A 17,612-nucleotide genomic window follows, 5' to 3' on the forward strand; every position below is an offset into this window, starting at 1 on the left:
TCCCAACTCTATTATATTCCTTTTTCAAATGCAGCGATCAGAATTCTACTTCCAGAATGTGAATGCATGTTAGCTTGGCAAAGAAGATATTACCCTGCCAGCAGTTTTACTTTCAACTCCTTTCACGATCATCCTGAGCATGAAATGTGTCTTTTTTATAGCTACCATGCACCAAGTTGACATCTTCACTGAGCTACTGATTCTGACGCACACACTCAATCCCAATATCCTTTTCCTGTTTTAGTTACAGAAAACTCGGACCTGTGCATACGCCCTAAAGTATATCCTTTTGCATGTAATTAAATAGAAGAGATGCTCATTTGGTTGCAGCACACCCACTCACTCTAAGAGAAGCTCTTCATAGTTAATTTGGGATTTTACCCTCATGAATGGAAAGAATCCACGTGTTAAAGACACTCTCTGCACACTGGGGCTGCTGCTATAAATGTCACATGTACAGCAATCAGAAGGCAATCAAGTTTATGTTTATGGAACAGCATGCAGGGCTTCAGGCAATCTATTACGAGCATATGCTGCACATTTTTAAGACATGAAATAATGATGTTCACATCTTAGATTTTTAACCTCTGCTCTTCTTCAGGAGGAAAACAAAGGATTTCAGTTGTGGACTTTGAATAGTCTAACGCACGGGTGTCAAACTCTCTGCCTCACGTTGCCATCATGTGACGTTTCGCAACGGTTTCCCCTTTCACGGAGCTGGGGTGGGCGTGGCCTGCATGTGATGCCTCCGGCCCACAGGGCACCACTTTGATACCCCTGCTCTAATGGAACTTATTTTTTTGGACTCGGAATGGTCGTGGTGCTATTATTTTTATTCGTTTACTTTTGCTTGGGTTCTCTCTACCTATCATACTGTAACAGGACAATTAAGAATCAGCCCTTACCTGGCCAAATCCTTGTAAATCTGGAACAAAGTTGCTTTGGGCATCTTCATTTTGGGTTTGAGCAGATGACAATTTCTCTGCAGGGTCAGAAGGAGCATCAAAGGCACTAACTGCAGATTGATTGGATGGGGGCTTTTCCCATTCTACGGGTGTTGTGGGAACAGCCGGGGCCATCGCTTTTTCAGGCTTCGGAGCAGTGGGCTTCTCTGCTCTACCTGCTTCTTTGGGAGCAGATTCTTGCCTATAATAAGGCTGGAGGGTTTTCTCTCCTTTTTCCATGGATTTAATTTGGCTCGGGGTTAGCGAATGGAACTCAGACTGTTCCCCTTCGCACTTGGAGCGCTCAGCATTGATCTTCCAGAATGAGGACTCCTCCTCTTTTTTGGCTGGTATAAGCCCATCTGAGTTTTGCGGTTTACCACCCTGGGAAGGTTTGGGGGCTGGAGGGCCAGGGGCGGTTTTGCTAGGCTGTTTCTGTTCGTGCTGAGGTGCTGCAGCCCCTGGTTCTTGGATCAGCAGAGAAGCAATACTGAATTCCATTTGACTCTGTTAGGGGATTAAGAGTAAAAAAAGGGAACATTAGTCCTTTTCCATGGACAACCAGTTGTTCAAATAAGACAATTCATTTCAGCTGTAAACATTCTTTTGCATTTTATACATAGTACTGAAGTTTGTACGGTAAGACAGCTGACATTTGGTGTTAAAATGGTAATTCTGCAGTGGTGCGAATGAGGCAGAACAATTCTTTATTCTAGGCTAGCTTGGAGGAAAGAAACATTCTTCCCACTTCTTTGCTGGTGAAAAGAGACATAGGCAAAGTTTTGTCAGAAAAGAGGCTGAAACATTTAAATAATTTGCTTACTTTGAAGAATGACCTAAATCAGATGTCAGCAATGTACTGCCTTCCAGATGTTGCTGGATTGTGTAATCTTTTGCCAATGGTTATACTGAGTAAGGCTATTGAGAAACAGAGTTGCCCGCCTGGAATTCTTTAAGTACAAAATTCCTTAAGAGTTGTTAATAGGATAGTATGATGCAGAAAATGTTCAAATGGAAACAAATCATTTAGCGGCTCTGGACAAGGGGAAAAAAAAAACGGCAACGGTAAATTTTAAAAAGGCAACACAGCTCTCAATGGACTCTGCCTGGTCAAAAGCTACTGAAGAAGCTCTTTCTCCTCCATCGTGTTCTCCAGAGGAACAGTCTTGCTCCAAGATATCTGCAAGTCATTTCCTCTCACACAAACCACTGCTGTGGATTCAAGGCCAATATATATCTTGCCGTATAAATTTTCTGGCCGGACCAGGATGCTTTTTTTAAAAAAAAAGAAAAAAGAAAAAAAAACTACTTGTTGAGAGCTCTGACATGGAATAACAGTCTAAGTTTAGACCGGACAACGAGATGGGAGAAATGTTGGTAGAATCAAAACAAGACAAGCTACTTAGCCTGGTTATACAATATTTAAATTTCCCAATCCAACCCAAACTTTTATTTCACTAAGAATTTAAATCCTTCCTTTCATATTTTAAAAGATGACTTTTTAAAATGTAAACATATTCAGTCATGTCAAAAATCATCTTAAATACCTCATCTATTTCCCCAATCCAAAAGACAACACAAAGCATATTTCTTTCCCAACTCTGCCCAATTAAATATCTATTCAGTAGTTAAGATTAAATCCTAATACAAACCTAATGGAAAAAGATTCCAACAATATACTTCTTTGCCACTGCTGCATTAATCTGAGAATGGTCACCTAAAAGAGGTGAGTAACTTTCAAGCACAGAAAAATCAGGAGATCCAGACAGTTCAAATGGGTATAAAAATTTATTGCAAGCTTAAGCTCTCTACAAGTATCTAAACTACTATTGGCCAAGGGAAATTGGGAGATAAGAATAGAAGGAATTCAAGGTGGACTGGAATTAGAACTCTTGTGGGCACGAAAGGACTCATGATGTGTTTGACCTCTCCTTCAGGCTCATCCTGGTCATCTCCTACAGTAACCTGAAGTTCTAGGATACACATAGCTCCCTCCTTCTCAACTTTTCTTATATGGCAATTCCATCCAACCATTAATGCCAAATGCCAGTTGTGGCATGAGCAAAGAAGCACAAAACCATAGTGCATGGCAAAGCAATTAAAAAGACTATATCCAGCCTCCTTCCAAAACTCCAATCCAGTTTTTGGAAATCTCATTCCTAGCCATGTATGTAACACAGTTCCAATAATTCCTATAATTCATAATGTGTCCTATCTATTGCAGCTTTCACTCCATTCACAAATGCTAAGTGCAGTTTTGCCCATTAAGATGAATTCTAGAAATCCCAGACCTGCTTTCATCATCCCTGGGACCTTTCTGATGGGGGGGGACATCATTTCCTAGAATTTTCAGTAATTATCGCAACAGCTGGAGCATCCTGGAGGTCTAACTCCATATAACTCACAGGCGTTCAGGTAGGAAAGGGTGTTCTAGCCAAAAAAACTCTTTTGCTACCCTCAAATCTTGTAATCGATCATCAATGACATTTGTTTATATCCTGTCTTGATCATAAGGGAAGAAATATATGTGAAGGTCAATTTCTTCTCCAACTTCTACCAGGAAATTTAATTCAATTCATTTCAAGGCTGCTTACGGCTGTACATTTCTCATCAGCTGTATCACAGACTTCAACAACCTAGGTGCTCTTCAGATTTCTCCCATTTCCCAATCCTGGCCAGATTTACCAAGATGATGCCAAAGTTGGAAAAGATGCTCCATGAATCAAAAGAAAAGACTGTGGAAGTTGCACTCTCCCTCCTTCAGAAGCTCCCCTGCAGGCTCCATATCCAATCACTGCCATCCCTCCCAGCATGTATGAGCTGCATTATAAGGCTGACTCCCATCATGCTGAATCAAGCTGGAACTGAACTGACACATACTCAACTCTGAACTAAAACCAGCGAATACCACAAGAATCCAAAGAGCTATTTTTATACCTTATGAGCTTGTGGGGAATGTGGAGTATTTCATGAAGTAGATAGCATACAGAGCCAAAACAAGCTGTTTGGCTTGGCAACTGCAAAACACAAGAGAAAATAATGGGGGTGGAGGAGAAAGTAAAACAAAACCTGAGGGACAGGAGCTTATAAAAATGTTCAAAAGCCCTAACTTTAAGCAGAACCTAGACTTCCAAAAGCAAAATTATATCCAAGAGACATTAAATAAGAACCTACAGCAGGCTGCATTGATACTCTTGAAGCACACATCGCTAGAGAAAGCTGTTCTATGGTTGCATTTACTCAGTGCCTTAAACTTGTCTAAAATGGGATTAAATAATCTGTGATTTGGTGGCAGGCAACTATTATTTTATGTGCTGTCTTGAAGTAAACCATCTTATTAAACCATAATATTTTTTTCAGCATAGCACATTATGCGAACATAGCATTTGTGTTTAGTTGATCTAAGTTCAGAATTAAGCAACTTAAATGAACCTAGCCTACTTCCTCCAACAATTAAGAATTTCTTTCTGTACTAAAGATAAGGTCCTTGAGGAGTTTAATCAACTATGTTCGTGGTGATGGTGTAACTCTTCAAACTATTTTTATTTAGATCCATAAACTGAACTGGTCCAAGAATTCTCCCGTCCATTGCCAAAGAAAAATAAGACCAGGCTGAAATCCATAACTATGGAATTCCATACATATAGGAATGTAAATAATACATCTAAGTTTTAAAAACTATATGAAAAACATGTATTCCTATTTCATTAAGTTTACTTGTGTTTGGTTACTCTGAGTATGTTTTGCGAAGGCAATCAGAAAAAAACTTTGAATTCCAAAAAAGAATTTGTACATGGAAAAATGGAGGAGGTTTACATATGGATACGTTGTGGTTCTTAAAAGTTTTGCTTCAAACCTTTTGTCTGAAGATCCCTGGATGAAGCTGTTTTGTAAGGAGGGATAAAATTCCTCCAAGCTAGGTATGCAGGACTGATTAACAGTTAATTGAAACATATAGTTGCAACTATTGCTGCCCAAGGGAGCCATGCGAGTTACTGAAAGCAAAGATTCTCATACTTTTGCTGCACACAAATATGAAGCTTTGGATCACTTCCTCAATAAATAAATGAACAAGTATAAAGTGCTTTTGATTCATTTTTAAATTGGGTTTTGTTATCTAGTTTTAGGACTTGTGTGAAGAACAGAGTATGTTGAAATCCTATTTACGCAAAAACATCAAAAATTCACTTGCTATCATTATTCAAGTGTGATCAATAGAAGTTACCCTCCAGATCTTCTTGGGTTGCCACTTTTTGTATCCTCAGAGGTAGCTACACTGGGCAGGGCGGAGAGAAACAGAAGATCAGGGTTACGAGGGCCACTCACTACCTGATCCTGCTTTCACTGCGTTATAAGGGGGAGCCTTTGCTATAATAGCTGAGGATTATGTGAACTGTAGCTGAAGCAAATCTAGAGTACACCAGGTTGGGAATGACTGATCCCGCTCACCCCAGGACTTTCCACAAGCTAAGTCCTGCTGATGAACAAGAGAGTCAATTTTTAAATCAGTGTATCTATTTCACACTTGAAGCATTATTCCATCTCTTTTTAAAGCATTATTTTCCCCAACATAAATCTACAATCAACAACCAGCTGCCAAGGGCTGTGTTGGGAGAACTGTAAGGACAAATGATTACTGTCAAGAAACAAAGGCAATTTGCAAAATATATAAGAGACAGACAGACAGACTGACACCACCGCATTTTTGGACAGACCTATTCTAAAGACATTGATTTAGTAATACAGTAGGTTTGCCAAATAAAGCTAAAAAGTAATTAAGAGTCTTTATCTCCCAACCTCCATGTTTTGGAACTTCATATATGATTCTGAAGTACTGAAATGAGGTTAACCGTTGCAATGGTAAAGAGTGATGGAAGGGTAAAGAGTGACGTGTGGCCTCTTCCTTACCATGCTTCTATTCTTTACGCCTAAATTGTTACTTAGAATATTCTAGGAAATGAATCTTCAGCAGAAAGCATGTGACTGCTTGTAATATACAATTTAGTTCTAGAATTTGAAATGTGTTGTGCCCTTTTCCTCGAGCAAAATGAATGCAGGTCAAGCAGAAGAAAGAAAATGGAACAGTGCTAGCCATAGAGCTCATGAATATACAATTTATCTGTTTATCAAAGATGGAGGGAGAGAATGAAACAGATGAAAGCAATATCTGGGGCTCCAACGGTAAATTCTAAGAGGGCCCTGCATTACACAGGACGGTCTTTCAATTACAATTTCACCTGGGGAAATAAGGAAGGCAGTCTGTAGAGATTCTCAGTCGTCCAAGTCATGGTTGTCCCAAAGATGCTTTTTCAGGAGGAAACTGGATTTGTTTTTTCTTTTGAAGACATTTTGCTTCTCATCCAAGAAGCTTCTTCAGCTCTGACAGGATAGTGGGAATGGAAGGATTTATATTTATATTCAGAACCAGGACCACTACTCGGGTTACCCAGAGGACACAGATAACAATCTCCAAGTGCTTCAACGACCCTCTAAAAGGATGCAAATGACCAGCTGTCTGCAAGGAATATAGATCCTTCCATTCCCCACTATCCTGTCAGAGCTGAAGAAGCTTCTTGGATGAGAAGCAAAACGTCTTAAAAACAAAAACAAAAAAAACAAGAAAGTCCAGTTGCCTCCCAAAAAAGGACTTTTGGAACAAGGAAGGCTGTGTAAAATATTTCACTGCAGCTTTGGACTACCTTCTTCTTCTTTTTAATTGTGGTTAGACATTTTTTTTCAGACTTTTGCAGAGGTCAGAACAGAATGAACTGAACAGAAATTCTAATACCAGCTTATGAGTTGTATTTGTCAAAAGACAAGGTTTGGTGACCATAAACAAGTAAAATGCCTGCAAACCCAATACTGAGAGCCAATATTCAGAGTGCAGGTCCTCAAAAACATAGAAAACTATTTTATTCCAAATCAGATCACTGATCTGCCTAGCTAAGTGTGCTGCTGAATCCCTCCCAGCAGTCTCAGCCAGCATGACTAATGGTGAAGTATGTGGAGTGTTATTCAGCAACATCTGGAAAATCATTAGCTTCCTATATCTGTACAAGTAGACCAGCTTAACCATAAACAGTGACTTTGGTCCAGTTATATTCCAAATACTTTGGCCACCTAATGAGAAGGAAGGACTCACTGGAGAAGAGCCTAATGCTGGGAATGATTGAGGGAAAAAGAAGAACGGGACGGCAGAGAATGAGGTGGTTGGATGGAGTCACTGAAGTAGTTGGCGTGAGCTTAAATGGACTCCAGAAGATGGTAGAGGACAGGAAGGCCTGGAGGAACATTGTCCATGGGGTCATTATGGGTCAGACATGACCTGGCAACTAACAACAACGAATACATTTCATATTACGAGTATGAAACAAGGGTTTCTTGTACTTCTATTTGTTCCTCAGATGATAAATGGATAAAATATATTATTTTTATCATTATTATTGTTTGAAATTTATTTTGAGAAATCACAGTTTTTCTGCTGTTGGAAGCTATATTCCACAAGATCACACATGATTACCTCTGGGCCCCAAAGCAGAAGTTTATTACTACATTCTGTGTTCTGAAACTAAACAAAGTGACAATTATTGCAAACATAACAATTTCACAAAGTTACCTTAGTTTCCCAAGAAAAAGGAGCAGAGTGCTCGTCTTGCCAGGTGATATCCTGAAATAAAAGCAAAAATACACCAATGAGCACATACTTTCCTCAAGTCAAAAGGAACAGAATCATCCAGGATACCTTAAAACTGAAGCCAAGGGAAGCTTTATTGAGACTAGCCAAAATGCCACTATAAGATTGTGTTGGGTATAACAATGATACACCAACTAAGTTTGGGTGAATAAATATATAAACCAAGGTTTGGGTGTTTGTAACTTGTAGCTTTAAGCACCAAACTGCTTGTAATTAACTAATTAAGGGTGCGGTTACAAACGGCAATAAAAGGCAGTAAGAGAAACGTAATCTCTCTGCTTGATCTCTGCTTGATTTCTGCTTGCTACTGTTTGTTTGCTACTATTTGCTACAACTGTTTGAATACCTGAACGAAAGGACTACTTCATTGATGTGCTGATATCCTGTGAATACTCAGCGTTGTCTTCAAAAGGAAAGGTATCAGAGGAGAAGATATCTTTACAAGCAGATAAGAATATAGAACTGACTAGTACATGGACTAAGTTACTGAATGGATATATTTGTGAATGACATATGGACTGATTGACAATGTTTAAACTCGAATTGGATTAAACAGCTATTTAAACTACAAACAGTGTTTGTCATCAGTGTGTGTAAACCCTAGGGCCCTTCCTCTCTCATTTGGCTGCCTGGCTTGACTGCTGCTGCACATTCTGTTTTTTGGGGGTTTGTCCCCAAACACTAACATTGGTTATGGGCCCAGTGAGCACAGTCTAACTAACCATGATATAGCAGTGAGAGTTGGTGTGAGTTGCACATTACTGTAAAAACAAACTGTTTTTTTCATTGATGTTTAAATAGTTGTTTACCTGAAGAACAATGGCACAAGTAAATTTGCCTAATCTGTCCATGATATCCAGACTAGATGGAACAAACTATGTTTCATGGTCAATGAAATGTAGTTTACTTCTACGAAGAGAAGGTTTGTGGGACATAATAACAAACCCACCAGATGTGACTAACTTAGATCCTGATGTTGAGGAGGATAACAAAAAGATACAAGACTATAAACGAAAGAATGAGCAGGCTTTATGCATCATAGGACTGTCTCTCTCTGACCAGCAACTTATCCATATCCGTGGAGAGGAAAACGCTGCGAACTGCTGGGAGAACCTCAGGAAGATATATGTTCGGGACAGTGTAGGAGCTCATATATATCTTACACGCAAACTATTTCGAACACATCTTCAGAAGAATGGAGACATGTTAACTCATTTAAATTGTATGAAGAGCATTTTTCAGGAATTACAAGAAAAAGAGCTTATATTTAATGAGTTGCAACAAGTATACATCATACTGTCTTCATTAGATCAAAGTTATGATGATTATGTGACTGCTTTAGAAGTATTGCCAAAAGATAGTTTATCATTAACCGAGATTACCGGCAGGCTATTAGAAGAAGCCAGAAGAAGGTGTGAGCGTGACCAGCTGAGAGAAGATAAACCTAATAAAAAGAGAAATTATCTTCAAAGCTTGAAAGAAACCAACTAAGTAAATTAAAGCACCGGAAGAAGAGAATTTATCTTGACGGCATACACAATTAAAAGGTGTTTTAATTGTGGAGGCAGAGGACATTTGGCAAGATTCTGCAAAAAAGAAAAAAGCCAGAATGTAAAAAAGCCAAAGAAATCTTTTGAACTAGCCATGTTTAGCAACTGTGATGTGAAGAATGATTTATGGGTGGTGGACAGTGGTGCATCCCACTGCATCACGAGAGATAAGACAAAATTTATAAAAATGTCTACAAGATCTCAACATATATCACTTGCTAATGGCTGGAACCTCAAGGCCAAGGGAGAAGGTATTGCATACTGTCCATGCTTAAACCAGGATATAAAAATGTTGTATGTACCACAGTTAAAGGTGAACTTGCTTTCTGTAAGGGTATTAGACAAACTAGGTTATGTAATTACATTTAAGGATAATAATTGCATAATTGAAAAAGATAACAAAAAGGTAACTGCAGCTTTAAATGGAACATTGTATGTATTACATGATAGTAAGAAAGGGGAGGCACAGACTGTATTTAACAATATAAAGCCTCATAATGAATGTATCCATTTATTGCATAGGCGTTTGGGGCATGTAAATTTTAAAATGCTAAAACGTACAGTAGAGTTATCTGATGGAATAAGGTTAAAACCGTGTGATAAATATTTGCGTTGTAATGTCTGCTGTGAAGATAAGAGTAAAATATTGCCTGCAAATAGGCTAAATGGTTTCAAAACTAAAGAACCTTTAGAAGTAGTATTTGCAGACATTATAGGTCCAAAGAAACCCAGTATGGGGGTGCTCGATATATACTGAGCATTATGGACCATTATTCTAGATATGGGTTTTGCTACCTAATGAAAAGCAAAACTGAAACATATCAACATTTCTTCGACTGGTTAAAATTTGCAGAAAGAAAGACTAAACGGCAATTGATAACCCTAGTGACAGATAATGGTACGGAATTTGTTAACAGCAAATTCCAGAATAGATTAAAGGTAGCTGGAATAGAGCACAAGAAATCTGCACCATACAGACCACAACACAACGCATTTATTGAGAGAAGAGGCCAAACACTACAGGCAATGGTTAGAACAATGTTAACTGATTCTGGATTACCTGATTCTTTGTGGGGGGAGGCCACAATGTGTGCTAATAACATACTGAACAACGTTGTTAACACAACTACTGGTGAAATACCATTCACCATGTGGCATGGCAGGAAGCCTGATCTGAGTTACCTGCACACATTTGGTGCACCAGCATGGGTGCATATCCCTACACAACTCAGGCGTAAAGGGCAACACAGAGCTAAACAATTATTCTTCGTTGGTTACCAAGCAAACCATAGGGCATATAGATTTTGGGAGAAAGGCACATCTAAGGTGTTATGCAGTGCCAATGCCCAATTTCTAGAGCACGTAGGATGGGATAAGTTAGAACAGGATAACAATAAAGAAGTAATTATTGAATCCTATAGAAATCCCATTAATTATCCCTGTAACTTTAAGAATAAAGTAAAGAGAGAAATACAGGCAGAGATAGATCCCATAAAGGAAGAAATAGTACCAATAGCTGAGCAAGCTGAGGAACATGAACAGGTAGTAATTCAAAAAAGTCCTCATACAAGCCCTGTAATTCCCAGAAGAACTACACGAATATCTAGACCGCCTGATAGATACCAGGCTAACACAGTGTGCCAGATTAATAAAGTTCCATATACTGTAGATGAAATAAAAATGTATCCTACTAAAGATAAGGAAAGTTGGTATGCAGCAATGAATAGGGAATTGAAATCCTTAAAGGATATGAAAGTATATGAAAATGCGAGATTACCTGTTGATATAAAACCCATTGGCTGCAAATGGATTTTTAAGATAAAAACTGAAAAGGATGGTAATATAATCTATAAGGCACGATTAGTAGCCCAAGGCTTTAGACAAAATGCCAATGACTATGACGAGGTATTTGCACCTAGCCTTAAAGCAGCAACATTAAGGGCAGCTTTAGTGTGGGCAGCAAGTAAGAAATATATAGTCAACCATCTAGATGTAGAAACTGCTTACTTGCACGCTCCACTAAGACATACTGTATACACGAAGAAACCTATTGGATTTAAGGGTGAAAATAATAATGATTATTGGTTGTTAAAAAAGAGCCTCTATGGTCTTAAACAATCAGGCTATGAATGGAACCAGTATATTGTAAAGGAACTAAACAATATAGGGTTTAAAGCTGGTTTAGCCGATCCATGTCTATTTAAAAGGGAGACAAATGGGAAAATATCATTATTACTATTATTTACAGATGATATTGCTTTGATTACAGAAACTAATGATGAAGCTAATAAAATAATAGCATCATTAGCTAAGAAAATAAAAATCAAGCAATTAGGGGAGATAAAGAAATATCTAGGTTTGAATATACTGAAAACACAGAAAGGTTTTAAGATATCTCAGTAGGATAAGATATCTAAATTGCTAATAGATTATAAGATGGAACTTTGTAAGACTGCAAAGACTCCAATGAGTCAGGATATTTGCAAAATGGATGCTCAAAGTCCCAAGTTTGATAAGGTAATATATCAATCTTTGATTGGTAGCTTATCATACATTAGCAATTGGTCAAGGTCAGATATAGTTTATGGTGTTAATCAACTGGCACGACATAATAATGATCCACTACAATGTCATTGGAAAGCATTAAAGAGAATTTTGAGATATCTTAAAGGAACATTACACCATGCACTGTATCTAGAACCAAAAGGTAATCTAATACTAAGTGCTTATGCAGATGCTAGTTTTGCATCAGAAAGAGACACAAGAAAGTCGACTTCGGGAACAGCCATAATGCTGGGTAAAACATTAATAGGTTGGAAGTCAATAAGACAACAGCATATAAGTTTGTCCACTATGGAAGCAGAATTCTCCTGTTTGTCGTTATTATGTACTGAATTAATCATGTATAAGCAGATGATGAGTGACATGGGATTAACTGTAAATTATCCTATAATTGTACATGAAGATAATCAGGCAGCAATTCAAATGGCCACAAATATTGCAGTAAAAACTAGGAGCAAGCATACAGATTTAAGGTACTTAAACGTTAGACAATCTGTAAAAAGTAATCTGATACAGCTGGAGTACTGTATGTCGGAGGACAATATAGCTGATAACTTTACTAAAGCCCAAGGTGCCATTAAGCACCAAGAGAGTTGTGTAAAGTATGGTTTTAGATTGTAAGGGTATTATATATTTATATCACCCAAAAGGGGAGAATGTTGGGTATAACAATGATACACCAACTAAGTTTGGGTGAATAAATATATAAACCAAGGTTTGGGTGTTTGTAACTTGTAGCTTTAAGCACCAAACTGCTTGTAATTAACTAATTAAGGGTGCGGTTACAAACGGCAATAAAAGGCAGTAAGAGAAACGTAATCTCTCTGCTTGATCTCTGCTTGATTTCTGCTTGCTACTGTTTGTTTGCTACTATTTGCTACAACTGTTTGAATACCTGAACGAAAGGACTACTTCATTGATGTGCTGATATCCTGTGAATACTCAGCGTTGTCTTCAAAAGGAAAGGTATCAGAGGAGAAGATATCTTTACAAGCAGATAAGGATATAGAACTGACTAGTACATGGACTAAGTTACTGAATGGATATATTTGTGAATGACATATGGACTGATTGACAATGTTTAAACTCGAATTGGATTAAACAGCTATTTAAACTACAAACAGTGTTTGTCATCAGTGTGTGTAAACCCTAGGGCCCTTCCTCTCTCATTTGGCTGCCTGGCTTGACTGCTGCTGCACATTCTGTTTTTTGGGGGTTTGTCCCCAAACACTAACAGATTGTGTACACTCTGGAATTCTTCACCAAGTAAGACGGGACAACTAAAAGAGGATGAAGGAAGAAACAAATGTCCCAAAAAGTAAGCCAATAGGAAGACTAAACACCAATTCATGAATATAACTGAATATTTGTCTTGGAAAATAAATTCATAGCAAAAAAAATGTGATTGATGACATAGTGTCCACACATTTTTTGAACCTCAGAACTGTGGGACTTGTTACTTACATGAGAACATTTAAAGTCTATCATTCCCCATTTACCGATTCAAATGATCCAAGTCAAACTCTAACCATAACTGAGAAAATTCTCCCCTCTCCGCTGTCTACCAACTGTTTAACCTTTTCAAAGCATAGTCTACTTGGATTTTAACTGTCAATTTCCCTGTTCTTAACTACCCAATTAATACCGTGCTAGATCTTTAATTGCTCAGTCTAACAAATTCATTTTATTATTGTTTTTCTTTTGGTCCTGTTTTTGCTAGAATTTTCTTTCATCAGTGATGTTCATTTTGTAGCCATCTGGTTGGCTTAATCTCTAAAGCCATTCCATGTTCAGAGTGACCTCTTCAAGTTTTATTCATATCCCAAGTAGTACAAATTATTCCTATTTTATTTAGTTTAAATAAGGTTAAATGAAAATTCCACTTTGTATCAAATACCCTTCTATAAGAGGCTTAAATACATTGTTTTTGTAAAATAATCTGATTAATTACTTGATAAACCACTGTCTCCTCCTTAATTTATTTGCTTGAACTTGTGAGCTTCCTGAATAATTTTTTCTCTAAAACGTTCATTAAAAAACTTAATTATACTTGCACTTAGTTTATTCAACTTTGCAAGCTTGGAATTTTGAACTTTGTCCTTTTCAGACAAATATAATTCAAAGAAGAGATCATTACGGCTCATTACTAGATAATCCATCAAGTTACTGTCCCCAGCTTTTTGGCAAATACCACTGATACAGAGACTGCTTCATCTGTCAAGATCTGCCAGAAATGTTTTACATCCATAAGATCCTTCTCAATCATTTTATACAAGAGGCCTTTTAGTACCTAAGCTGCAAGCTTGACTAGCTAATAGTTGCCTTAAATTATTATTTCTTTCAGACATATCTGATATATCTTCTTTTATCAAAGTAAATGACTTCTCTTATTCTAGTTTCAATTCCTGACTGAATTTTTTTTTTAATGTTTGGTTGGGTTGGAATCTTTTTCTCAAAAACAACCTGATTAAAAACTATCAAACTTTTTGGTTTCATCCTCTTCTTGTCCAACAGAGAAGTTTTGTCAATGGCTTGGTTTGAACACTTTCGTATTCCTTCCTTCCTTCCTTCCTTCCTTCCTTCCCTCCCTCCCTCCCTCTCTCCCTCCCTCCCTCCCCCCTGAAACTTATCTCCTGAACGTTTTGCATTTCTTAATTATTTTGGAGAGGAATTTAGTTCTATTAAAAGTTGAGAATGGCTAAAAATGTTGAGCTCGAGAAAGAGCAAAGATTTCAGGGCCAATCCTGTTTTAATACGGGCATACCAGTTTTCTCTAATTATTCTGGAAATCTCTACAAATCTCAGATAGCAACAGCTAAGTTACTCAATCAGCAACAACTATGCAGTAAGTAACATTACTTACTGAAAAGTTTATTTTGTTTTTTGCTTCCTGTGCAGTTCTGATCAATATTCTTCCCAGATATTTGTGTACTATGCATGCTAATTTGGATTAAATTTGTGATACTCATATTAAAGTTCCCTCATTATAGTTTCTAAAGCTGAAAAATAAAAAGATGAGTTTCAGTTCATTGCACTGAGCTCAGCTCAAACACGGTTGTCACAAGTGTGACAAGTCTTTAAAAAAAATATCTTCCCAGAAGAGATCTATCAAGATATTTTCCTTAATGGCTTGGAGCAGGGCTCTCCAACCTTGGCCACTTTAAGACTTGTGGACTTCAACTGCTAGAATTCCTCAGCCAACTTTGCTTTGCTTAGCTGGCTGAGGAATTCTGGGAGTTGAAGTCCACAAGTCTTAAAGTGGCCAAAGTTGGAGAGCCCTGGCTTGGAGAGTTTCCTCACAAAGGCCTATTTCTCAAGCCCTTATCTTACACTATTCTTGGATGTAAAAAAGAAAAAAGGAATTGCTCCGGTATTGGCCATGCCACTGAGGAATGTCAAAGTCTCCAATCTGTTATGCTTGGCACATGCACAATAACCTTTAGGAAGGATCCCTTGATTCTGATGTGGTCTTGCTGTCATGCCGATGTGGTTTTCCTGCTTTTATTTACTGGGAAATGGCTGAGATCTAACAAGGCAGGAGAGCCGAACCGAGAAGAGGGAAACAGTTAATGCCTTTGATTCACATTCAGACAACTTAGAATAAATCCCTCAAGGAAATAACCTGACGTGGAAAGATATGGAGTGTTTCCCTAGAGCAGGAATTAGGTTTTTATTTGGGCAGGAACAGCAACATCTCTGCCGGCTTCTGCACATCCATGACAAAAAGGCCATCCCTTAAGCCAAAGTAAGGTCAAATGATGGTCCAGCAGCATCAATAATGCATCAAGCACAGAAAAGGCTGCATCTAGCTACAAGTCACCCAGGCAGTATGTTACAATAAGGGCATTCGAACGGAAAGACAGGAGAGGAGACACTGGCATCTTTCTCTTTCTCTTTTCTTTTTTTGAATAGCAAATGACATATACCAAGTGCAGACCATCCACCACAGGACAGTAATAACTCTTCTGTTAGCCAAAGCACAAAAGAGTCTTCTGTGATCATTGTGAAAGCCTTTCAGCAGCAGCACTTTGCTTTCTATGTGGCATTTTAATAACACTACAGTAAAATATGAAGAATGACGAGGAAGAGAAAGAAAAGAGATATGTGCTCAGTAGACTCACGGAGCCCTCCCCACCCCCGACTCCTAAGCTATGTTCCTGCAGCTTCCCCTTCATGCCTTGCAAGGCAATCTTTAAAGCCCTGAGTTTGCTGGACTGTTGTGCACATATCTGTCAGCTCCACTAGATACACCAACACAGGAAATCAACTCCGTTGGAAAGATAAAACAACCTCTGTTGAAATTGGCTGCAGTAACAGAATTTTACATGTCTGGTTGTGCTGTACCTCCTCTCCCTTCTTATACTCTAGTAAAATTGGGGAGGTGTCTGTCTCAGATTAATCTAATTGTTTGAGAAAATAATTGTCTACATAACATTCCAGAAAATCATCACCTGTGCTGAGTTCCTGTAGCTTCTGAAACTGCACATACTCAGACGTCAATTGCTCTATTTTCTTTTGGCTGATGGGGGCTGGATCAGTGGCTAATATGATCCTTTGGAGATGAGGATATCTGGAGAAGATTGAAGAACACTAGTGCATATAGTGTTAACCATACCAATTTGGGATTTGGGAACCATTTATATTCTTGGAGAAGGAGCTACAACAAGTTTAGAAGGCTCACCAGATTATAAATTGGCATGCCAACCATCAGCTTCTGCCATCTTCCACAAATACATGTAAGCCTCAAAAAGGTACCAAAAACTTTATTTGAAGATGAAAGACGGGTAGCTGCTGACCCCTGCTTTGTTTGGAAGGATGCCCACTTTTCCAGCAAAAGGATTTTGGCAAACACAATGTAAACAGATGTGTGTGAAACATTGTTTTTTTCTGTTTCTTCCCTCACGGAAGTCCCAGCAGATATATACATACATATATACATATCTTCTCTCAGAATGCCAATGTGCATTCCAGTCCCAAAGAATCAGGAGGCCATCTCTTGGGCAGTATAATTGATATGAGATCCCAGGAATGTGAAAATTCTCATTGATTTTAAAGAAATACTAACAACAAACCTATCTGTCTATTATGGGTCCCATCGTTTAAAGAATGTCATCTTGCCGGGCCCAGGAAGACTTTTTTCTGTTGTGGCTCCTGCCCCTTGGAACATCATCCCCCCGAAGATTAGGTAGGCCCCAATCCTGCTGGCCTTTTGAAAGAACATGGCTCTGTTCCTGAGCATAAGAACTAGAGTGTCACTAATGACCATGAATTTATGCTGATGGCTGGTTGTTGTTTAATCTCAGCTGCTGATTACAGTACATATGTATATGCATTTTTACAGGTAGGAACCGTGGTGGCGCAATGGTTAGAATGCAGTATTGCAGACTGACTCTGCCTACAGCCAGGAGTTCGATCCTGACCAGCTCAAGGTTGATTCAGCCTTCCATCCTTCTGAGGTTGGTAAATGTGGAGCCAGATTGTTGGGGGCAAAATGCTGACATTTCTAAATGGCTCAGAGAGTGCTGTAAAGCACTATGCAGTGGTATATAAGTAAAAATGTGGTATATAAGTCTATTTATTTTATGGCTTTAATTGCTGTTAATCCCATAAGGAGATGGGCGGCCATATAAATTGAATTAAATAAACAAACAAAAATCTGAATATGCATACAGTAATATGATACATACGACAAGACAAACTATAGATAGACAAACGTAATTATTGTTCCCTAGCTGCACTTTCATTGATCCACATGAATTAAAACGCCTACTTCCAAACCTAAATGAGAAGTTTTGAAACTATTATAGATCTTAACCCTAGGAAACATCTCAGTCCTGGTTACTGGACCTTTCAGAAGTTAAA

At 38.3% G+C, this 17,612-nt stretch overlaps 1 protein-coding gene across 1 annotated transcript in view; it reads right to left on the reverse strand.

The window, feature by feature from the left end:
• The window catches only part of C1H1orf198 (chromosome 1 C1orf198 homolog), a 29,184-nt gene that overhangs the window by 4,640 nt on the left and 6,932 nt on the right, over window positions 1-17,612 (reverse strand). Inside the window, exons 2-3 of the mRNA XM_026705168.2 lie at window positions 7,561-7,611; window positions 906-1,451 (exon numbers count right to left, since the gene is read on the reverse strand). Coding sequence (XP_026560953.1) covers window positions 906-1,451; window positions 7,561-7,611 — 597 coding nt within the window. The remainder of the gene's footprint in view (window positions 1-905; window positions 1,452-7,560; window positions 7,612-17,612) is intronic.

Source organism: Pseudonaja textilis, chromosome 1 (genome assembly GCF_049901715.1).
Source record: "Pseudonaja textilis isolate UNSWEBS1 chromosome 1, rPseTex1.2, whole genome shotgun sequence".
Taxonomy (NCBI): Eukaryota; Metazoa; Chordata; class Lepidosauria; order Squamata; family Elapidae; genus Pseudonaja; species Pseudonaja textilis.